Source organism: Cryptotermes secundus, unplaced genomic scaffold, assembly GCF_002891405.2.
Source record: "Cryptotermes secundus unplaced genomic scaffold, Csec_1.0 scaffold188, whole genome shotgun sequence".
Taxonomy (NCBI): domain Eukaryota; kingdom Metazoa; phylum Arthropoda; class Insecta; order Blattodea; family Kalotermitidae; genus Cryptotermes; species Cryptotermes secundus.
This window is the reverse complement of record NW_019738872.1, coordinates 438,439-463,794: the sequence shown is the minus strand read 5'-3', so window position 1 is coordinate 463,794 and position 25,356 is coordinate 438,439. Positions and strand designations below refer to the sequence as shown.

The following is a 25,356-nucleotide window of genomic DNA, read 5'->3' as shown; positions in this document are numbered from 1 at the left end:
CAGATCTCAGTTTTTGCGATTTTCATCTTTTGGGAAACACAAAGGAAAAGTCTACAAGAATACTCCTCGCACCACTGAAGCTCTGCAGAATGAAATAACTTGCATAATTGGTTCAATTGCTGTGGACTAACTTAAGAAAGTGTTGCATAATTTATTTTTGCAATGCAAGGCATGTTTGCAAGCAGAAGGCGGTCACTTCCAACACCTGTTATAAAGTACGGTAAGTTTGTTATCTTTTTACAGTATTCCTATAGATGTATGCATGTACAGAAACCAATTTGAGGTATTCAGCGACATGACTGCACTCTTGCTAGCAGGGAAGGACACAGCAGTTGTGGAGAAATGATCCATCCACCCTATGCTAGCGAGAATGCATGCATTTATCAGTGATGATGACTCATTCTGCTTTTGGCAGTTACAGCAGCAATCTGTGAGATATGTTGTATCCTACCCACGCCGCTCCCCCGGTTTCTTCATTGGTTGAACACTCTGTAGTTATGGCCTGTAAATACTCACTAAATCAAATTACCAATCCAAACCCTGTCTTTAGTCACTCCTACATGTGACAGTATGATTAAAATCGGTCAAGCAAGGTTGAGTTAGGTAAATTGCTGCTGACCCTTGTCAGTGCTGTTATTTTTGGTTCTGAGTCATGCGGGACTCATGACCATATTTTATTGTCTCAGACGGGCCTGTTAAGTGTGCTTCTTTATATAGCCTGACAGCATATCACCAGGGCACAGTGATACCCACAGTCATTCGACTGTTGCTCTCTTATGTCATTCCTGGCAATATGCATTTACCATTATGTTGCCTAGTAGAGGATGTCTCCTGACACGTGTGCTGTTCCAAGATCCCAATCCTGTCACATTATGTAGATATGTGGTAAAGATATTTGTCGTCAATATTGACACGTCTTGTAGTTAAAGAGTTTGCCCTTTTGGTAAAAACTTCTGCTGATATAGTAATCCCTTTTAAATTGTTTTGTGATGTACTTGTGTTACTGTCTTTGTTGCATAGAGTTATACTACATGACACATGAATCTTTACCCTTATTATCAAAGTACACTTCAATAATGCAACAGTGTAAATGACATCAAGAATATGTTACTCATTAAAAATGTATTTTAATATTTTATGATTTTAAAATCATTAAAATGTCAATGGGACACTAAAAGTATATTTTATAAATTAAAAGTGATTTTCAAAATTTCTAAAATGTATCTAGCTTTACATATATTTGTTTCTAGTTTACGACATGTTTCGGCCACACATGGGCCATCATCAGATGTTTTTTCTTTTTGGGGGGGGGGAGCCCGCTGCGCTGTTCACTTGTCCACCGTGCTCCCATGCACGACAATGTTTAGTTCTATCTCATGACTAGAATGCTGTCGTTGTACTCTTTTGCAGCTATTATAGTTTTTGTGTGTTGGATTTCTCTTGTGTATGTGGCAGTAGTGCGGTCTTCCTGTATACTGACGTGTACTTTGATAATAAGGATAATGGCTTAATGCAATGGGATGCTAAAATATAATGAACCTTTACATTTTATTTGTGAGAGAAAACAGATATGGTACTGTAATGCATCCTCTTTGTTTGTTACTTAATGCTGCTGTTATTATGAAGCCTATGTAGCATTGGTGATAGGATGATTAATGAATGTGGAGCAGTTGGTGAAGTGAGAATTGGCAGGCAAAACAGAAGAACTTCAAGTACCCCACTGGTGTCCACTTTTCCCACCTCAAATCCCACACAACCTGAGCCAGGATCAAACCTGGGCAATCGCATGGCACATCATAATTAATTAAAATAGAGTTTATAGGAAAGTCGCCTGATATGGGGCATTTCTTTTGGAGGTTCATTAGTAAGACAAATGCAACTTCAGATGTGTGGATATTGTCTGAAAATGCCGTTAAGCAAGGAACAAATACAAAGGAATGGAAAAGTTATTGTTTAAAATTATCAATGCCTAGGTATCCCAAGTGGTCTCTCTAACTTCTTTCCTGATTTCTTTTTAAAATTCTGTATGCATGTATCATCTCTCTTAGGTGTGCCACATACTCCATCCATATCAATCTCCTAATAGTGTTTGGTAAGTACAGATTATGAAACTCCTAATTATGTAGTTTTCTTCCAGCCTCCTGTTACTTCCTGTCTCTTGGGTTCAGATGTTCCCCTGTTCTCAGGCACCCTCAGTTTATGTTCTGTATTGTTGTAATAGCAAAGGCATTAAATGAGCTAGTCCTCCATTAGGCAGTATTCTGTCCCAGAAACCTTGATAATACTTTGGAGAACCCTAGGGCTTTGTGGAGCACAATTTGAGGAACTGTTTTAGATCACCTTACCAGCATGAAATAGTGCATCTTTATTTGTCTTGATTGAATATATTTTCACCTAATAAGTTGATGCCTTCAATATAGAACAGAAATTCACATATTCCATTCAGTTTCGATCTCTCCTATTTTTCTGTAACCCGAAGTTGAAAAGCAGGGTTTTGTTGCCCCCCCCCCCAAAGGGTTACTTCCTGAATATAAGAATGAAATTGTGAGAGCAGATTTTATGCATATTACAGGTGGTTCTTTGCCATGATCAGCATCTCAGGTGTGTTTGCTGTCACCTTCTCTGTTGTGTTTGCGTATGTAGCGGATGTAACTGAAGAACAGGAACGCTCCCTGGCTTATGGTTTGGTAAGTGGTCGCTGTTGGTGCAATGAATGTGTAAAGTTTTTTGTTATTTGACGTTTACAGTCTAACCGTAACAAGTCTAACTACAAGGTATACCCGGAAAGTAAAGATACAAGTACAGTAAAAATGCAGAGGATTCTCCCCCCAGAAATGGCAGTGCTGCTGTTTGAGATAGGAACCGTATGATGGCTGAGTTCACTGGCCACAGTCACAGCACCGTTGTGCTTGCAGTGTGTGTTTAAAAATGGCCGCGTCAATTCAAAATCTGCCAGATGTGAGGTTCGTGCAGTAATTCAGTTTCTGCACCTGAAAGGAGAAACTGCTGCTGAAATTCATCGCCAACTTGTTTCTCTTTCTTGATGAAATCATGCAGAAATTTTATGAATACATTTGTGCTGTCGTTTAACCATCAGTGAACTTCAGCAACAATGTCCAGAAATGTCAAGAACTGTTTTTGGCCAAGAGAGCAGGCGGGAGATTTCTACAATGCTGGAATAATTAAAAGCTCGTTTCCAGGGTGGCTAAGTGCATTGCAATCCATGGTGACTATGTTGAAAAGTAAATAAAGGTGTGTTGTAAAAGTTCTACAAGTGAATAGAAAATGCTTTACAAATACTTGACTTTGTATCTTTACTTTTCGGATATCTTTCTTAGATAAAGAGACTGAGCAGGTTGATATAGTGGTAGCACTCTACACTTTCATTCAGGACAGTTCAGATCTCATTTATCATGATTGATGAATTGTTTCAGTTTCTCCAAGCAAAAAGTGGAATAAATCCTTCAGGGTCACAGCTGTCTTCTTCACATATTTATGTATTTGCTGTTGGTGACCATATACCAGTCTCAATTTTTGCAGTGTTGGTATATAACATACTCCTTAATCTAAATTTGTTATGCACAAACTTCAATCTTATGAGCTGCTTGCATGTGGTGCCTGTCACTTGTGCTGCATTAGGAAATGTTCCTACTTTCCTGAATATTATTTCTGTTATTCATACCACAGACTCATCAGTTACAATGCAGTGTAATTCATACGGTTAAGGTTAGGCACTGCTAACAACAAATGACTTGATCAATCAGTACCATTCAGATTGGATTTTATTTTCTGCTGCATGTTTCAGCCCTCATGGGACTGTCATCAGGCAGTAATATATGATACATCTAAGTTCATTGAACTCCTAATATGGATCCATATTTGGTACAACCTGTCATGCTCTTTAATATAAATTGTTCCTCAGGTTACAGTATAAGTATTAAAATTAAATAATAGAAGTATGCCTGGGACATATAGTGGAAAATACATTGAAATATTGACAGTTTTTATATTAAAAAGTGTTGAAAGTGTTAGATTGTATATTAAAAATTATATATTATCAAGTTTTCAAGATTAAATACCCAATATAGTGCAAAGTTATGACGTTGAGTTACAGTTAGTGTGGAACCATGTTATTAAGAGTCTACATTGTGGAAATCATTACGCACAGGGGTATGTTGTCATAAATGTATTATGGAAGCTGTTGCGAAGGGCTGTTGTGCTTAGTCGTGAGTACACATGTACATGGATATAAAGTCATATGATATTTGTGATCATTAATTATACATGTGTGCTTTCCCTGTATGGCCATTATATGTATGTCATTGTGCTTAGTTTAATGTGGACAGTGTGATTTGCTGTGTGAGTACCGACACTGTGGAGGAATATACTGCCTCCAGTTTCAGGGTGGTGACTTATATCACAACAGATATTATGCTCACCATTGTGCTTACTGTTAAAACTTTCTGTTGTTACTGTTGTTATTGTAATTACTGCTCTACATACTGCCACTGTAACGCTGGGTAAACAAGTTTAGTATCCATATATTATGACTAGACTCACTGTTATAAGTCTTGAGTTACATAAGAAACTCTGTGGCCTGTAGTCCCCAGGCAGATTATACCGACCAAGCAGCGACTGCTGGTCAGCAAAGTTAGTGCAGATAGAGGGTGTCACATGGTCAGTGCAAGGGATCCCCACAGCCGTTAATCAAATATCTCCTCAGTTATCCTCATGAGGCTGAGTGGACCCCGTTCCAGACCCACTACTTCTCAGAAATTGTGATAGTGCCAGGAATCGATCCTGGGACCTCTGGATCTGTAGCCAGGAACTCTGACCACTAGACCAAAGAACAAGACCCCTCTTCTTGACAGTCACAAGCTTGAGCATCTTCAGAATTTTGTGATTTGGTACGTTGCTTATAGTTACTGTGCAATGTTTTGCAGGTGTCTGCAACATTTGCTGCAAGCATGGTGATAAGTCCAGCACTAGGTGCATACATGATGGATGTATATAGTGAAAATCTTGTTGTGGCACTTGCCACAGCCATAGCCATCTTGGATGTATTCTTTATCCTTGTGGCTGTACCCGAGAGCTTGCCAGAAAAGGTTCGCCCATCTTCATGGGGTGCCCCAATCTCATGGGAACAAGCTGACCCATTTGCGGTAAGTAGATCAACAACTGACTGAAGAAATTATATATCATTGACAGTGACAGTGAGAGCTCACATGACTTTCTGATGTGACTGTAGAGCAGGTGAACATCTTGTGGCTCTGTGATACAAATAGAGGTATGTGGATCAGGGACACACTGAAAGGTTACTAGTCCACCATAGACCAATTCTGTACACCATTTTACAGTAACATGATGCAAGACAACTACTATTTTCAGACACACTGAAACCCAGAACTTAAAATCCTTGAGTCTACATTTCCCTTGATTCTACATACACTTTTATCACTCTCACCAGAACTTCCTTAAGAACAATGTTAAATTTTCCTGGATTATACATTTGTGCTTTCTGCTCAATTCCTTGATTCTGTGTTTACATAGAAGAATAAATTCAGCATTGTCTGTTCTAAGTACTATCAGTTGGAAATCTAGAAAGTAAATTTATTTATAATTTCCTATCTCCTCTCTTGTCTTCATGTACACTTACTATTTATTATATGGCTTCAGGGTCACACCAGCAGAGTGGGACTGTCTTTCCTACAATTGACCAATTTGCATAGTATTGAGTGGGTTTTGATACGAGTTTCAAGTGACAAGTTCCGTGCACTTAACTAACTGCTGTTAGTGTTGCCATTTTAATCTACTGTAAATTGAACTGACAGTCAGTTTTATTTTATTTTCTGGATACAATTCAGACTGCGAGTTCTGCACGCTTATTAAGTTGCTTTGTGAGTGTTGCATTATGAATCTAAGATGAATTAAACAGTTTTTCTAATTTATAGTTGCGATTCATTTTTCATCACAATGGTAGAGCCAAACGAGGGGAAATTTTTCTGTGTTCAAGGACAACTTGACATTGTAGCCCAGGTGGTTGCTAATAAGTAAACACATGGTGCCTTTGATGCCATATTAGGAATTGCACCGTCAGCAGTGAACACTGTTTTTGAAACAGGAAAGACACGGAAACATGTTATGGACAATGTGGCAGGTTTTCTAGTTAGAAAAAAGCCTGAAACAGTCAAAACTTTGTTGCCACATGGTATAAACAAGCTAGTGTCAGCAATGCAGTGGTCAGTGACACACTGCTGAGAGAAGGGAGACTGACTGCACATTGCTACAAGGTTGAATGAATGAATGAATGAGGGGTAATGTAGGACTTTGTCTATGGGTGCATCACAGTAGTCACTCGGTTCCCTAAAGAACTGGCCCAGGTGATAGAACTTAAATAAGCTATGGCCACACACTCAGATAGGATATGTTTGGCTGATTCTTCTTCTAGGCACCTTTCGCAAATGGGGTCATCTGTCAGTCCCAGTTTGAAAAGGTGTCCTTTTAGGTGACAGTGTCTTGTAAATAGTCCGTACGCCCAACAAAAATTTGTCTCTGTTTAATTTCCACAGATCCTTCGTTCTTCTGGCAGGTAAAAGTAAAAGGCAAAGCTATCCCTGTAACAGGCCATGCAAGCCCATAGGGTTGTGAGACGTTGAGTGTTCCACATTATCTAGACACTTGACTCACAGATGGCGCTAAGGTTGTCAGCGTTACATGCAGGCTGCTCTTTACTCCCCAGGAATATTCCTGGTACACAGTTCTGTTAGAGGCTGAGTCGACCTCAGGGCCATAGTGCAGCTGGAAGGATTATGTATATTGAAAGAAATCCACCTCATCAGGACTCGAACCTGTGACCTTCAAGCTTGTAGCTTAGTGTCATTCTTCTGGCAGAGGATCCTTGTCTAATTCCCTTTTCTTGTTTGAGTCCAGTTATGGATTTTAATTTTTTTTTCTTTTCTCTCTCTCTTTTATCTCTGTTCATCTAGTCTCTGACCACTTGCCAATTCCAATAGAGATGCCGCAGGCTGGTTCAGATCATATGAACAGGTGTTCTGATCCCTTCCTTGGCAACTGATCTGCTACTTCATTACTAACAGTACCCTCGTGACTTGGCACCCATATCAGTTTAATTCTGTGTGTGTTTGGCCAGTTGTGTGAGGGAGTGAGGCAGTCTCAGGCCAGTTTTGAGGTGACCTGGTATTTAGCAGGTGGTTTAATTGCAACTTGACTGTCTGATAGAATGTAGATGTTTCTGTTTCTATAGTTCCTATCTAGATTCTGAACTGTACATGCCTTAATAGCATACACTTCTGTCTGGTATACTGTTGTGTACAGCCCAAGGCTAAAGCTAAGTTTTTGCCTTGTGCCATGGCAGTACACCCCAGCTGCAGTGCCTTTTTATTTGTCTTGCAGCCATCTGTGTGCCAGATTAGTCCCCCCTTTCTGTCAGGTTGAAACCCCTCTTTCTATTCACTTCTATCAGGGAATCTGATCGTGAAAGGTTTATCATCCATCTATACAATGGGTTCTTTGATGTCCTGAGTCATGTTTGCTTGTCCAGAACCTTCGGATTTTGGTTCCCTTGTCACAAGGTTGAGCATTGGAAGATTTTAAAGGCTCTAGTGGCTAGATCAGTAGTTTCAAGCAGAAACACAGTGTTGCATACAAAACTGTGTGAGGAGAGTGCAGAATGGGGGACTGGTTTCAAGCAGAAACACAGTGTTGCATACAAAACTGTGTGAGGAGAGTGCAGAATGGGGGAATGGTTTCAAGCAGAAACACAGTGTTGCATACAAAACTGTACAAGGAGAGTGCAGAATGGGCGAATGATTTCAAGCAGAAACACGGTGTTGCATACAAAACTGTGTGAGGAGAGTGCAGAATGGGGGACTGGTTTCAAGCAGAAACACAGTGTTGCATACAAAACTGTGTGAGGAGAGTGCAGAATGGGCGAATGGAGAAAGGAAGAACAGGTACTAAAAACTACTGGGGGTTCTCATGCTGATGAGATTGGGCTGTTCTTTAGGCTTCCACCTAACAAGACACTGAGTTTGAAAGGGAGTCTTTGCAATAGTGGAAATAATTTCAAGTAGAAGGTAATGATTCTGTTTGCCTGAAATGCAGATGAGTCTGACAGACAATACTGGGAAGAATGAGAACCCTAGTTGTTTAAAAAATGTCAGGAAATTGAACACGAAATAAGTAGCCAACAGAAAGCATGGGTTACACAGGCCATTCAAGGGATTTAGATGCCAAAATAGTGTCCCAAAGCATGAAGTTCCCCCCTCCCTTTTCACTGTTGTGCTTCTTGTCCCCAAGACACAAGTGAATGTGAAAGTTGTGCTTTTTCTCCCAACCTGCACCAGGATTCTCCAGCCATTTGACCAAGGAATAATAGGGGCATTCAAACATTATTATTACAAGCAACTTGCAGAAAGAACTATTTCTATATCCAGCACTCATGAAGGTGAATGTTCTGGATGTGCAGCATTCACTGTGGAATCATGGCGGTGTCACACGTGTGACATTAGTAAACTGTTTTCAGTTTAAATCAGACAAATGGTTATGAAGATGGAAGAGAACTAAGCATAGCCAAAGATGACTGGGGTCAGCTGAAAGCAGGTGTATCATTTCAAGAATATATATCCTGTGACAATGGTGTTGTAACATGTGAGATGCATACATTAGAACAAATGATGGAATACAAAGTTTACATCTGTTGTGTCTGAGGAGGAGGACAAGAGGGAAGAAGATGTTGGTAAAAGTGAACCACCTGAAACAATTTTGTCTTCACTGGAGGACATTGAGACTGTGAGGAAATACCTCATTAAATCTGATCTCTTTGATAACATGATGACTGCCCTCAGTATCGCTGAGAACAAGATGTACGGGGTGCAGCAGAATGTGAAGAAGCAGCAACTTACTTTAATGGACATGTGGAAGAAGTGAAATATATTATATTTTTAATGTAGCACAGTATTAATTTAGTGTATTTAATTTCAGTAGCTACATGAATCTTCTTTGCTTTGATTTTACATTCATTTTAAATTGTTCCTTGAGCAACATAAAATCCTGATTACACTCTACTGAGATTTCTGTGTTTTTATGTGGTGTGAATCAGCTAGACAAGTCTGATGCTTAGTGAATGCCTCTGCTAAATTTTACAAACCATCTGAATACTTCACTGTTGTCACAGTTATTGTGCTCATTAAAGAGAGATATTTTCAGGGAGTGCATTCCTTAGCGTGGCACGCAGTAGCATAGTTGGTTGAGACACTATGCTACAAGCTGGTTAAGTTCCTGATGATGTCCTTGAATTTTTCAGTTGACCTAATCCTTCCAGCTGCACTATGGCCCTGGGGTCAAGTCAGTCACTAACAGAAATGAGTGCCAGGAATCTTTCTTGTGGTAAAGGGCAGCCAGTGCTTAAGGCTGACAACCTCACCGCCATCTGTGAGCTGATTGTGTAGAAAATGTGGGGGCCTCCACAGCCTTTTACAGGGACGACTTCTTTTTACATGCCATAGAAACCTAAACACTGGCACAAAGATTTTTTAAACTGTGTGACCCATGTGACTGTTTCTTTTTTAATATTGCAACCTTCTTTATTCCATCCATCACCCAAAATATTGTCCATGTATCTTAGTCTTTAGTTAACTCTTGATTCCTACTTAAGCATAGAGCCATATTTATATGGACAGGCTGCAGTATATCACTGTAGTATTTTAACAAAATATTTCATTGACAGTAATACTGGTGAAATGGTACTTTAAGGTTTCTTTGGGGAGCAGTGGATTTGAGCACCAAACTCAAGAATTCCTTAAATGGAGGTAATGTTGATGCTGGAATTTTTGACTTGGGATTGGAAATTAAACACTGGAGGTGAGAAAGCATCAAATTAAGGAACATTAATTGGGGGCGATAGCTCGGTTGGTATAGCCATGGGCTGCAGGTTGGATGGCTGAGAAATAGGTTTTGATTCTCAGCAGGGGCAAGATATCTGTTTCTTCTCCACAGCTTCCAGGTCAGCTCTGGGAGCCACCCAGCCCCCTGTCAAATGGGGACTGGGGGCTCTTTCCCCAGGAGGAAAGTGTCTAGGCACAAAGCTGACATCCATTTACTGCCAAGGTCAAAAATGGTAGAGCTATACCTCCACTTCATCTTACATCTTCATAGTATAGAGCTTAATTAATTAAGTGCAGGGACAACTTTATCTTTTATCTTACATTAAATGGTGGTTCCACTGTGTATGGTAACACAGTATGTTACATGGAAACATTTCCTCAGAACTGCTGATTCTGGTTTTGATCCGTAATAGTATTCAGTATGTCTTGGAACTTCTTTTATGTATTGAATGGTAAAGTAAAGTTGTCCCTGTGCTTAGTTAATTAAGCACTATACCATGAAGACATACAAAGAAGTGGAGATGTAGCTCCACCATTCAGGACCTTGGTGCTAGGTGGAGGTGAGTGGTCAGCTTCACACTCCAGCCACTCTCCCTCAGTGAAATTGCCCGTGGTACCTGTTGGATAGGAGGCTGGGTGAACCCCAGAGCTGATCTGGAAGGTGTGGAGAAGAGAAAATCATGCTCCTACTGGGAATCAAACCTTGGCCGTCCAACCCATGGTCCATCACAGTACTAACTGAGCTATTCCTGCTCCAAATGGAGTGGTAGATCACATTTTTCTTTCAGCCGTATTCCATTCTTTGTAATATCAGTATTCAGAGTTTGCTGTGCTGCTAGCGATAGGCGTGGGTCAGTTCAGTAGTCAGTCAGTGAAGTGCAGCATAACTAAATAAAAGTCAAAGGATACCAAATAAGGAAGTAAATGTATCATCAGAAACAACAGTGCATACAAAATATGATAACAGACAGAAACCCCAAAACAAATTAAGTGAATGAAAAGGTGCAAAACCCTGTGCTGATACAATGTATGTCATACTGGTGAAACACCCCTCAATCTGTTGGGAACTCAGTTGAAACTTAGCCTGCTACACTTTATGTTGAAAGGCTGCCCACTGGAGGAGCAAAAGAAACCTCCAAGACTGTTTTGAAACAACACCAAACAGTATTTCACGAAGGTCCTAGATCCAGGTTTTCTCAGGCAGTGGTTCTCAAATACCAGAACTAGCACTCAAGGTGTACATTCTATTAGGAGATGATAGAGGAGTGTGTTCACTACACACACCACAGAAGTAATTATGTGTGTCTGCTGATGATAATGATGTAATGTTTCAGGCCCTGAGGAAGGTTGGCAAGGACCATACAATCCTCATGCTTTGTGTGACAGTGTTTCTGTCTTACTTGCCAGAGGCTGGCCAATATTCTTGTATCTTTGTATACCTCAAACTGGTGAGTTGTTGTTTATGATCTTGTTATAATTTTGTTGCACATTTATTGACGTTAGCTCAGTAAGTGAAGTTGTCTTATTCATACATTTTTACTTATGAAAAATAAATCCTGGAAAAATGATTATAACTAAACATGTGTATACAGAACTGTTGAACACTTGCTGATGTGTGTTACTGTAAGTCCCATTGGGTTGTAATTAAGGTTATAAGAAAGTAAACAATTTCTGGGTAGATCTTAACCTGGCCCCCTTTTCCATTTTTACAGCTTTGAGTCCAACAAATGTGTTGTTAATGCTAAATTTAGGTATGTGAATTTATAATCAACAGTAAAAGTCAGGGGTTGAACCATGAAGATGGAGACTCTATATTCCTCTGAAATGCTGGCACCTTTGTAATTAAATATGAAGAAGTTAGAAGTGCCCTGCATATACAGGATTTATACATTGATATATGTTCCTTGAGGTTACTTTCTTCACAGAAATCATTCCCAGTGAACTACAGTATTAAGAATACAGTTTTCTGGGCAGTGACACTGTATAGTTTGGTAGATGGGTGCCAGTATTTTGGAGGGACCTACTGCCTTGGTCTTGAGGGTAGAAGAAGTGATCTGCCAGACTACATACAGTTATGTCCCAGAATTCCACAGTCTTAACACTCATGACTGTGAGAACTTGAAACCTCCAGCTGAATTGTTTCCTAGCTAAGCATGCTTCTTTGGCTGTTGGTTTCTCAGTTAAATATGGACTATTTTATGCAGTTTATCTTGAGAACTTACTTGAAGCTTTACACCCTTCTTTGTCAAGAAGCCCCCTTCACTGAGATTGCTTTCAGCACAATGTCTAGTAGTCCATGAAAAAGACATTGAATTCCTAAGAAGTGTGATTGATATGACAGGATTTTACCACATCAGAACAGCAAATGGGTCAATCCTTTATACAGCAGTGGGTGCTGTATTAGTTCTTATTTAGTCTTGACCTGCAAAAGATTATTCAGTATTATAGTGAAACTGCAGTAGAGCAACTGTAGCTTATTATGCAGTCTTCATTATAGCTACAGAAAGCCTTGTTGCTATCAGTTTCATAGCGCTACATGTATGGAAAACCACTGTGTAAAACAAAGGTTGTTTTTTCCTGGACCCTCATCATGAGGAGTGATTCATAATTGGCAATCACGATTTTCCCGTAAATTTTTGCATCAACTATACTTCCATACTTGTAACTCTGCTTCCTGAGTTACATAACATACAGCTAGGTGTCTGTGAACATCCCCGTAGCCCACCATCTGTGTCCTACCCTTGCCTAGGAGAAAGTTCTCATACCAGAATATGTGAGCCGCTCTCTCCCTCTAAGTTTTGACCACTGAGAGATGTACATTACATAACATCCTCTGTATTTCCCCAACAGTCCACTAGGTTTGTCCTTATACTAGGTGGTTCAAATATGACCGGGACTGATTTTTTTGTAAAGAAGCCGCACTGCGCAGCAGCTGTGCGACCATGAGAGATTGTAGCCACAACCTCCACTCTCCCTCCTGTTATGGTTAGAACCTGTTCAGTGCTGTCTGAGAGTTGCTAGAGGGATGAGCATACAGAAGGTACCGTGGAGCGTGGAACAACGCATTGTGATCAAATTCCTCGGAGAAAACGTCCTCTCCGCTGAAATTGACCACAGACTCCAACAACAGTATGGAGAAGAGTGTCTCTCACGGACCCCGGAGTCCCCTCCTAAGTCAGCACTTTTTTCCAACGTTCTGGAAGCATCCTGATGCCCTTTCAAAAAAGTCTTGTGGTTGGCGGCATATCCACTCCCGAACATTCTGGATGACGGCGTTGTTGTCCACAAACCGCATGCCTTGCAAGTCTGATTTGAGCCTTCCGAACAGGTAGAAATCACTTGGGAGCAAAATTGGGACTGTATGGTGGATGTGTCAGAAGGTTCAATTTCAATTTCCGGAGGGTTTCCAATATTGTTTTGGCCATATGGGGCGTGCATTGTCTTGAAGAAAGGCTACCCGCTTTCCACCTGTCTTCCACTTGGATCAGATCTTTTCCTTCATGTCTGTTGCCAGGAGGTTTGAGTAATAAGCTGCACTGACTGTTCTGGCATCTGTCAGAAAGTCTACATGGATAACCCCCCTGCCAGTCCCAGAAGAATGTTTCCATCAATTTTCCTGCCAAACAGCTCCTTCGCGCTCTCTTGGGTTTGGGAGAACTGGTATGCTGCCACTTGCATGATGACTGCTGGGACTCGGGAATGAAGTAGTGCGCCCACGTTTCATCGGTGGTCACTGCAGACTTAAAAAATGCATCACCTTCGACTTCAAAGTGCTGTAGGAGACGACTGGCAGCTTGGATGCGCCTCATTTTGTTCACATTTGTCAAAGTGTGTGGTACCCACCGTGCATTCACCTTGCGATAGTGCAAGTGGTATTTCATGATGCCTTCTACACTACCAACACTGATGGACAGCATTGCTTCAAGTTCCTTGATAGTAATGCGCCTGTTCTCACGAATAAGCTCGTCTGCACGATCAGTGTTTGGCTCAGTGGTGGATGTTCACAGCCAACGATCATGCAGTTCATTCTCCGCGTGCTCTCTGCCCTCTTTGAAGCACTTACACCACTCAAATAAACGGGTCCGTGACAGACACTCTTCCCCATACTGTTGTTGGAGTCTGTGGTGAATTTCAGTGGACAGGCCATTTTCTCCAAGGAATTTGATCACAACGCGTTGTTCCATGCTCCGCAGTACCTTCTGTTTGCTCATCATTCTAGCAACTCCCAGACAGGACTGAACAGGTTTAACCCGAACAGGAGGGAGGGTGGAGTTTGTGGCGTCACTCTCTCAAAGTCGCACAGCTGCTGCGCAGTGTGGCTTGTTTACACACAAATTAGTCCCAATCATATTTGAACCACCTTATGTATACTGTATTTAAACAAACTAAGGGCCCCCATACACACACAGTTTGGCCTCCAGTTCGGCCTGCACAGTTGAAGACTGAAAGGCAAAACTGACATGTGGTGTGACCGGCCGGCCAATCGTTTGGACTGTTGGCCTGTGGGAAACCCGTCAGTCCGTCAGTTCTGCATGCAGGACCGTAGCACGTGATGTGTGTGACTCAACATTATAGGCTGGAAGACCGTGATTGTTGCATGAAGCCTGCCGCTTTATCTGCGCGTATATGGGGAGGAAAGGGAGGGGGTAAACTGTCACAGTTTTGCCTGTAAGGTCGATCGGAAGGCCAAACTGTGTGTGTATGGGGGGCCTAAAGGTTTGTTTTCACCGTGAAAATTGAGTCACATTATTATAGCTTCTGGATTAATGTTGCAACATCATTGTCATGGGAACCAGGAGAGTGCAGTCATTATAGCGACTGGCTATGGGCTAGAAGGCCACTAGGTCAGAGTTCGAGTTCCATTGGGGGCAAAATTTTTCCACCCCTCCACATCATCCAGAATGGTTCCAATGCACGCTAAGCCTCCTAGCCAGAGAATATGGGGACGATCCTTGGGGGTAAAGTGGACAGGTCAAGATGAATGTCAAGGTAAAAAATGCATGGATGTATGTATCCACTTCCCAAAGTTGTGAACTGACATGTTTATTCTCACATGCACATGCAGAGGATTATGGGCAAAATATGAGCAGGACTTGTGAGCTTCAAGCAAATAGGGATGATGCTTTTACTTATGAAGGACAGCTTCTGATCAGCAATTGATTGCAAGTAGAAGGGGTTATGCAAGTTTAAGGAAATTATTGACAGACTGTTGAGATATTATCCCTATTTTCTTATTCCTAGGAAAACCACTCCAAAGAAGAAGAAATATTGCCTTACCTGCATCATTATTCAGACTTAGTGTTATATCATGTTATATGTAATTCAAAGTTAGGGAACAAAGTTTTCCATTAGAATGATTCTTGTAGTGTCAGTGGTACACTGTATTTATGAATACATAACATCATAATCATTGCAGGTAATGGGGTTCAGTGTTGTGATGGTCGCTGTATTTATTGCAACAGTTGGCATCCTGTCTGTCTGTGCCCAGATAGTGTTGGGTTTCTTAATGCGGTCTCTTGGTCCTAAGCATACTATTATGGTTGGGCTTGTGTTTGAGATGCTCCAACTCATGTGGTATGGATTTGGGTCACAGACATGGTAAGTTTTGTCCAGCCTTGGTTCTTTTAGCTATACCCCTCGGCTATAAATTAAATTCTGGGTCAGTGGAAGTAAACAAACCAAAATCAAATTTCTCCTGCTATTAAAAGTCATTCACTGTTTCAATCACAAATGAAATTATGAAATAAAAATTAGAGATTTGTTCAGTAATAGAATTATACCTTGCTGTAGAATGAATTACATAGAAAGTGTATTCAGATAAATTCTGGTAGTGTACCATGAAACATAAAAGGCCCACTCAGGGTATGAAGATGTGGATGATGATCTGGTTTCTAACACCCTGTCACAGTACAGTTGAGCCTAATACAGGGAGAGATGAAGAAAAGTAAGTAAATAAATATGATTTGAGTGGTTTTATGGCTTTCTTCAGTCCATCTCAGTAGATATCACCGATGTACCACCTAACTGCCAACCTACACCACGAAATTACCTGCTAGAAACACCAAAACCCATAATACTTCCTCAGATTAGTTGCAAAACACCACAGTTACAGATAATATGAAAGCATGTTCCTTCCTCTAAATATCAGTATATAACAGTTGATGCCAGCTGTTAACAGAATTGTTATGGTAAGTGATTAATGTTGAACTTATCTCTTCAGCTGTAGCAGTTTTAACACAAATCCACCTAGCCTATCTGATTGGTTTGTGGGGTGCAAAGGGCTAAAATAGTCTAAGACATCTTGCCACATCTTTCCCAATTTCCCATTTATAATCGTGCCATAATTTTTATTTGGTCTGTGTATCCAATATAATTTACACATTATCATTAAATAAGCCAAGAAATAGCAGCAGTGAATGAATTCTCAAGGTTGGTACATATTTGTTTTATATAGAATCATTTAGAGGAGCCTGAAATATCAGGTTTTGTAATTGTATTTTCCAAAATTTCAAAAAAGTTTTAAGAACCTGATTTGGGACATGAATTTCTTTCCTCCACTCTTTTCTGTAGGCTTAGTACCAGCTAAAGGAAATGAATAATTTGTTTGAGTAAAATGATGCTGAATACACCTTTTATGGGTAGTGCAAGCACTTCTGTTATAAGACTAAGAGTGTTCTCTTCCTGCTACCTGCAGCTTTTATGTATGCAATTTCAGTTTTGTGTCATTCCATGTCAAACAACTTGACCTCTCAGATTTCAGTAATTTTATGTGCGATTGTAGTCCCAGTGAGGTGACTATTGGTGTACTGTTTTCAAGTGGGAATATACAGGGTTGTGTATGAAATGATCCAGTATTTGATTTAGCATTAAGTATTGAACCATGCAAAGAAAGGTGTGTTGTAACATGGTAACACAATAGATCATGAAGACTAGTTCTTACTCTTCCTGGGTGTGCTAGTATTATGCTGTTCCTGCTCATGCACCAGTTTACGCAAGATGGTTAACAAAGGAAGACTGTAAAACCACTCATAAAAACAGTGTTGTCCTTTACTGAGACAAGAAGTGTTGTAGGCAGACAGAGGCAGTTTTGTGCACGTTTTCAAACACAATGGATGCCTTCATTCGGTGCAATGAATATTGAAAAGTGATTTGAATTTATATCCATACAAAATGATATTGTTGCCTAAACTTACAGTTCAGAACAAACATCAAGGAATGGCATTTGCTGAATGGGCTCAGAATAATGAGGTATCATTCAACAATGTTTGGTTTTCTGATGAGGCACACTTCCTCTTGTATGGTGTGGTTAATAAACAAAATGTGTGATTTTGGCTGTCAGGGAATCCACATGTGATTCATGAGAAGGTGCATCATGCACCAGAATTACAGAGTGGGTCACTTTTTCGAGTCATGGACTACTAGGACCAGTTTTCTTTGAAGATACAGTGAACAGTGAACACTATTTAAGCTTGTTGCACAATACTTTTGTGCCTCACCTCCTTGCTACAGGTTTGCTGTTACATACTCAATGGTGCATGCAGGATGGAGCCAGGCCGCACACAGCAAATGTTGTTTGGGACTTTCTGCATGACACTCTCGACTCACATGTCACTTCAAAATGAGTTCCTGTTCATTTCACATGTGGACAGATCTGACCCCCCAATAGTCCTGATTTAAACCCATGTGACTATTTTCTTTGGGGATTCCTTAAGAAAAAGATTCTTCTGAAAAGGCTGCAAACATTGATGAAATTGAGAACACTAATCATTCAGGCCTGTGACAAGATAACTGAGGACACATGCCGTTGAATAATCAGCAACATCACAGTTCATGTTGAAGTTTCCGGAAGTAATGGTGGCCGTATTGAACGCTTGATTCTTAGAGGATAAATCTCCATGCAATGGTTTTTCTTTTTGTATGTTAGTTTCTGGTATTGCAATTGAAGTAAAGATTTTATTAACAGATAACATACTGGATCACTTCATGCACCATCATGTATAATAAATCTCCTTTGATGGTTAGACATAATGGAATATGCGGGTAATATTCATCACAGACACAGACATTAGGTAACACATAATTAAGCAAAAGCTTCAGATCTTATGCATGCTGTTTATTTTGTTTTTAAAGATAATTTTGTTCCTGTAGTTTATTTCCTCCTGTTTTCAGGATGATGTGGGCAGCGGGTGTATTGGCCTCTGTCAGCAGCATCACATACCCGGCCATTAGTGCCTTTGTTTCAATGCACTCTGATGCAGACAAGCAAGGTAAATAGAGCTGTTAATACTAACTTTTTTTTAACCTTTCTAGTTGGCAGCTGCTGAAGATGTTTCATATCCATTTTAAGCATTTGGTTGTAACAGATTTTCACTGTGGTGAGCTTAAAATGAATCAGAACATAGCATAAATAAATATATCATCACGCGTTAGTGACTCAACAAGAAGTTTGGATTAATAATTAGATTTATTGCATGCTTATAACTTGTAACTAGAAATAACTATAACAGTCTCTCTAATTTACACACTCCATAGGTCACTACAGCTATAGCACATATAAAGTCTTCTGTTTGCTCACCAGTCATTTGTAGGTAGTGACTGCTTATGATTCAACTCTGACCTCCAGCTGACTGTCAGCTCTTGTCGTCTCTGCTGTATAGCCTTGGCACATTCTGCACAGAAAGCACCACTGGCAGCAGTTCCTCTGTTTTTGCCACGGACATGTGTTTACATGTCATTGCCTATCACTGGCCACATCTATTGTTCCCACTACTGGCTTGCACCTGTCATGTTTTGGTAATGTCATGATTTAGTGGTGAGTGTAGTTGGGGTTTTGAATAATTGGCAGTACTGACCGCTTACAGGTTGTAACTACCAATAACTGTAATGCTACCACATAGGAAACACCCTGTTCCCATTGTCGTAGTCCAACTTTTGCGGCTGTCTAACAGCGGAAATGCGTTTACCAAGCCATTGCCCAGAAATGGCATTGTATATTTGCCCATTTCTTGGTCATTGCATAGCAATGGCTGCACACATTACATTGCTCCCTTTTTAAGATTATTCATTCGAAATGCCTTACATGCATACCGCTGTTTCATATTTTCCGAGGGCGGTACTTGTAACATCTGTGATCGTTCTCACCTTCCTCCTCATTGCTCAGTTTGCATGGTGTTTACTCTTCAACTGCTCCTGCTGCCCCTTCCATAACCCTTTCTGGTCATAGCATTATGAAAAATTTCTGCAGCCAGGATGTGCCTGCCGAACCACTAGGAGACTGCTTTTGCTCGAAAAGTTGGTGCAACAAGGGTGTAAAGTGAAAAAGCAAAATGTATACTTACATTTTCAATTGTCCAATACTTGAGCCAACTCAGCATTGCTATAGCATCTGTCAGTGAAATGGCGGTAGTGTTCAGTACCAGACACACTGAGTCACAGTGTGTCCATCAGGGAAAGAACTATTCTTTAATGAACAGTTTTTCAGAGTATTGTAACTTACACACATCACATGTAATTTTTCCATAATTTAGAATTATATTGTGAACATAACCAGTGTCACTATCAGCTAATACAAATAATCCGGTGCCCCACTTCACTGTTTTTTTATTATTATTATAAGTTTCAAAATTTATGTTCTGCTTGAATCCAACTGTTGATTCATCTATTGCAATGTTTTATATGGCAAAAACTTTTTCTGAAACTGTTATCTCTGTTTTCCTGTCACTAGACCAGTAGTCTTTACAACACTTGTTTTACTTTCATTTTCTGACATTTCATTCCTTGATTCTTCACATGCAGTTTCTCCTCCAATTTCCAGATTCATCTCATCATCAGAGTCAAAATCAAGTTCTTCATTTAACATATAACTAATAGATTCTTCATCCTCATCACACAAGGGATTATATATCTGTTTTTTCAGTCAAGAGGGCTGAGGTTTGGTCGGAAGTAAAAACATGCTGTTAACATGTGACATGCTGTAATATATAAATGGAATTCGTTCCTCAAAACGGTCAAATTACGACGTCCAGATGGCAGAGGCAGGCAGACAAACCATTCATGAAAGTGTTTGTACAGCTAGAATGGTCAGTAGCAACATATGATGGACATATGACCAGAGAAACGTGAAAGAAATTTTGTTGATCATGTATCAACATTCGTTCCAGGAAGTACTGTCGCCATGTCAGTTGTATATTAACACATGACTGGAAAAGGGTTAAGGCTGTTTGTCCTGAGTGGTTACCTCGTAAGGTACCAGTCAGTCCACGTTAATCAACATCTTCCTCCTGTTGGTGTAGCCAAAATTTCTGAGAGTAGTCAGTGCTCTTATGGCTCCTACTCTGTGTACCATTTCATCTTTCATTTCAGAAGGGACTGACCCCCTCCACAGGATCCTGGCATTCATTTTCCACAGTCTAATGGTAGTCCCTACTGCTCACTTCATGACCTGCAACTCAAGAGTTCCTCTGTGGGCCTCATATAATGTCTTCACGCTTCCCAGATGTAGCCTGTTTCCTGCTTCATCCTCTGATGCTATTGCCAGTTGTCCTTTCCTTCCTCAGACATAGCTGCTATCTTGCACCCCGGTTCCTTATTCTGGTGATGTCTTATGGTTTTTCATTGTCCTTTCTCAGTTCTTGGCACAGCCTTTGTCCTTGCCTGGTCACTTATAACTGTGTCCCTTGCGTGGTGCAGCAGTAGGATGGCGGGTCAACCCTTTACAGGAGCAGCAGCCAACTTCTTCCAGGACCGTTGTCACAGGCACGTGTTTACAGGTCATTGCCTATCATTAGCCAATTTTGTTCATTCCATTCTGACTTTCAGCCATCATGTCATGGTACTGTCATGACTTAGGGGTGACTGTAGACAGGGTTTTGGATAATTCGATTTATTGACCACTTACAAGTCATAATTACGAATAGCTATAACGCTCTTGCTGATTTCCACACTGCAAATCACTACACGCTAAGTCTTCTCAGTCTGCTTTCACTAGTCATTTCCTGGTAACAGATCTTAACAGTGGACATTTTTCAGCTTCTGTGGTCATGCTGTTGCCTGCTGATTATCACTGTGCAACTGAAGTCGTTGCTTCAAACTGTCTGCTTATAACATCCTGACATGGGCCACATAGAAAACGCCCCGTTTCCACTGTTGTAGTCCAGCTGTTGCAGCTGCCTAGCAACAGGAACATGTTTACTGAGCCATTGCCCAAAAACATCCTTGTATATTCACACACATATCTCTGTCATTGCTTAACAATGGCTGTACATGTTACAGTATATATCTTCTGTTTATCAGCTGAAAAGGAAAGCCTTTCTTTTTGTATGAAGTAGTAGCCAGCTGAACTGGAACAGTCATGTTACATCATGGTATTAACATTTGTTTATATTCACTAGGTAAAAATAAGTTCTCACCATATGTGTGTGAAATGTTTCTCTTGACATCCAAGAATGTCTGAGGTTTGTTTATTATTGAATCATATGCTTATAAAGTATAATTCTGCTTCCTAACATTCTGAAGGTTGAAAATATGTTGCAATATTCATGGTTTTCTCTAAGCAGCCATCTTACTTTGCAGTTCCATAGACCAACAGATGAGACCCAAATGTCTAATGACACTTCAGAAAGACTTCTGCTTATCTCATTGACCCATGTGTAAAATTTATATCCCCTAAACCTTATTATTTGATCAAGATATTTTTATTAAATCTGTCACTTCAGTGATGAATGTGTTTTCCTAAAATGTTTCTCTGAGCATCGGAGAATAGCAAAGATTTATTTCTGATTGAATTAACCACTTCTAACGAGTGACTTCACTTACTAACATGCCTGCTTAGGGCTCTAAATGTTCGAGATATTTATAATTCTCTCCAGAGGAACCATTCATACTTTCTGGTGCCATGAAACGTCAGAATGAAACCTGTGTATCTAATGGTGCTTGAAAAACACCTTTATCTCCTCAGTCCTCATGAAATTCACACCCCCTCTTAACCTTCTCATTTGATAAATCTGTTGTCAAAAAAATGTCAATACATTAATGACAGTAATTTTATTCTAAGTTCAGTATTTGTGTGTTCCACTTGTTCCAGTGTAATGCTAGACATTCTTTCACCCACTCATGGAGCTGAGCCCTTCTTGAGAAGCTGCCAATTCTGCAGATATTCAAGAGCTTCCCAGCATTTTATGAAACCCGAAGGTTCATTACCATGTTCACAAGAGCCCTCCACTGGTTCATACCCTGAGCCAGATCAGTCCAGTCCATATCATCCTGTCCTATCTCTCTAAGATCGATTTTAATATTGTCCACTCACATAGTCCTTGTTCTTCCCAGTGGTCTCTTTCCTTCTGGCTTTCCCACCAATATCCTATATGCATTCCTCTTCTCCCCAATTCATGTTACATGCCCTGCCCATCTCATCCTCCTTGACTTAATCATTCTGATTATACTTGGAGAAGAGTACAAGTTATGAATCCCCTCGTTGTGCAGTTTTCTCCAGTCTCCCATCACTTCATCCCTCTTTGGTCCAAATATTCTCCTCAACACACTCTTCTCAAACACCCTCAGTCTCTGTTCCTCTCTTAATGTGAGAGACGAAGTTTCATACCCATACAGACCCACAGGCAAAATTATAGTTTTTGTATTCTAATTTTTATGTTTTTGACAGCAGACGAGAAGACAGAAGGTTCCGGACTGAATTGTAGCAAGCTTTACCCGAGTTGAATCTCTTAATTTCCTCCTTTTAGCAGGAGACACTCTTCCAGAGAGGCAAATTTATGAAGTGCAACTTAAAGTAAAGAGTAAAACACATCCCTACATAGCATCGAACTTTGCCCTTCTTTCTTTGTCTTTCATGAAACATGCTAAGACTGCACTTTTTTCCCCTCCTGAGTGCCAGTACTTATTGTATTTAATGCTAATTTGGGTTGCTTGATGGTAGAAGGGGCTGTCTGTATGGAGTGATCTGAGGTCAAGGCAGTTCTCTCACCTCTTCGGGTAAGATTCCTGACCAAGGAAAGTCAGAAATTTCTCTGAGATCATTCTGAACCACAAGATGTGAAAGGACTGAAACTGATAAGAATTTATATGTCCTGAGAATGGAAGTAGGACTTTTCATTTATTTTCATGTCAGTCTAATCAACTAACTGCAGACACTTGGTGCTGTTGACTATTACTGCCATGTATTATGGCTGGCTACACAGTGTCTCCATTCTCAAGCTTTCCTTCTGCTGCATGACTGTACTTTTCATCTGAAAATTTGTATGTCATGTATAATCACATTAGTGGAACTGAAATGACTGGGGAGAAAATTTCAGTGGCCTATTTGAATGCAATATCCTAGCATTTGCTTCAAGGGATTAAGGAACCCATGTAAAACCTCAGGCAGAATAGTTGGAATCCCACCCAGGATTCAGACCAATCTGAATTCAAGTCAGCAGTGATATTGCTTGGTGATAGCTTTTCTTTGTATGTTTTATCAGGCGTTCAGTACATTGTAGCCTGATGTTTCATGGTTTTGCCACTGTGATCCCTTGTTCATATTGTGAACACTGACCACTGAATCACACATGAAATAACTCTTCCATTTGAAATGAGGCACAATTGCCTAGAATGTCACAAACCCATTATCTAAAAAATGTGGGTTGGGACATTCTAATTTTTCATTTCACAGCCCAGCATCTCGTATGGTGTGAACTGTAACAATTAAAACACTGATGAAAGTATTCTCAGAATGAAAGTTAACAGCTGCTCCCTCTTTACCCTTAGCCAGTTTAAGGGGATGATCACTGCATTTGTCACTGGTTGCTTGTTGTGTTCTTATTGCTCCCCTGGTGGGTTGTGGTGTCCAAGCTTTGAGCATCATTCAAGAAAAATTGCTATCTCTGGAAGAACAATTTAATAAGAGTAAATAATACCAACAAGTGAATAAATAAATATAACACAATAATTAGCATAACAAAATAGCATAATAATTTCAGTATGACTCAGCCACATTAGCAAACAATAAAAACATTAGAACTTTCTGACAGTACTTCATTTTTGCAACATAATCAAACCAGTAACCGTAATCATCTTGGTCAGTCCAGACAGAAACCCCAGAAAAGAACATAACACACCACTCATAATGTTAGCCCATTGTCACATTGAACAGAAACACAAATTGGGCAGTGGAAGCCTACACACATACCACACAAACCACAGCAAAACTGTCATTGTGTTTTGAAACTCAGTTCACTAAAAATGGGGCAATACAAGCCCAATCACATAGTAGTATAAATCGCCAGCAAACCTTGTTGCAACACTCCTGGCACACATCTCGCCCTCAACAGCCAGTATGAGAATCCAAACAGAATTTAGAAGAACAACCTAAACAGAATCCCATCACCATCCACACTTGCTGCTGGCAAACTTAACACTTTGTGGACTGGCAATTTAAATATTTAGATCACCCTGGGGACCGGCATTTTTATATCTACTACCCTAACTTGTGCACTGTTCACTTTAAAAATTAATGTAAAATCTCATAATTAATTTTATGAACGAAAATTTTTGGAGAACCCTTACCAATGCTGCTAGACGTGCTTGGGGGTGTGTTATTTCTGGAAACACTCCCCTTTGTGAAGTGGCATAACACACTTGCAAATGTAGACAGTTATAGTCCTTTTTTTGTGAACTGTGCAGACATTGCATTGCCTAGAAGGATGCTTCCCGTTGGAATGTTCACTCTTCACAATTTTCACGAGGGTATGTTTCCACATATCACCCGAGAGTCGCCCAGTGGTGTCCACATGAGGCCTATGTGAGGTGGGAGTTGATGGGCTAGGTCGCACTAAGTCTGACTGTGGTTATTTCGCCACCATCTGGTCTGTAGCCCAAGTCTTTGCCACATTCATCAGAAATGCTTTGTATTTCAATTTTGAATCAGGGTTTAGATTTTTTTAAATTTTTTTGCTGTCCCCGCAATGTTACTACACGCAATGTTATTACCTGCATTATCGTCGGAGCTACTGTCACTTTTACTTTCTATGGCCACAATTCTTTGTTCTCCCCTGTCACTGCCGCTCTCTGAATCACCATTACTACACGTCTCACACACAAGCCAGGTCAGCTAGGTCTTCAGAGGAGAATTTGTCCTTGATCCATTCTCCCCACTAGCTACTGGCTGATACACAGCTTGAAGAAAGCAAAGCATTTTCCTTTATAGTCGGTTAAGTAAACAGCGAGGTCAAGTTACTGACTGCTAACTAAATATTCCAGTCTTATCACGCATCTGCAGGTGGTTGTGCACGATGAAGGTGGTGCCAGAGCGATGTATAGCGTGTTGCAACTTATCGTGTTCTAAAAGCCTGTTAACAGGCGAACAGTCTGCCATGTTTAAAAGCGAAAAACCTTTTAAAGGTTGCACGGTCCGCAAAGTGTTAAGACAAATTTCCAACCCTTGATACCTAGGCAAAATGTT

General features: G+C 40.3%; 1 protein-coding gene across 3 annotated transcripts in view; it reads left to right on the top strand.

The window, feature by feature from the left end:
- LOC111871090 (hippocampus abundant transcript 1 protein) overlaps positions 1 to 25,356 on the top strand; it is a 77,526-nt gene that overhangs the window by 26,977 nt on the left and 25,193 nt on the right. For all 3 annotated transcript variants that reach the window (XM_033754106.1, XM_023863879.2, XM_023863880.2), the window contains exons 5-9: positions 2,573 to 2,687; positions 4,944 to 5,162; positions 11,240 to 11,353; positions 15,322 to 15,503; positions 18,075 to 18,172. In XM_033754106.1, coding sequence (XP_033609997.1) covers positions 2,573 to 2,687; positions 4,944 to 5,162; positions 11,240 to 11,353; positions 15,322 to 15,503; positions 18,075 to 18,172 — 728 coding nt within the window. The remainder of the gene's footprint in view (positions 1 to 2,572; positions 2,688 to 4,943; positions 5,163 to 11,239; positions 11,354 to 15,321; positions 15,504 to 18,074; positions 18,173 to 25,356) is intronic.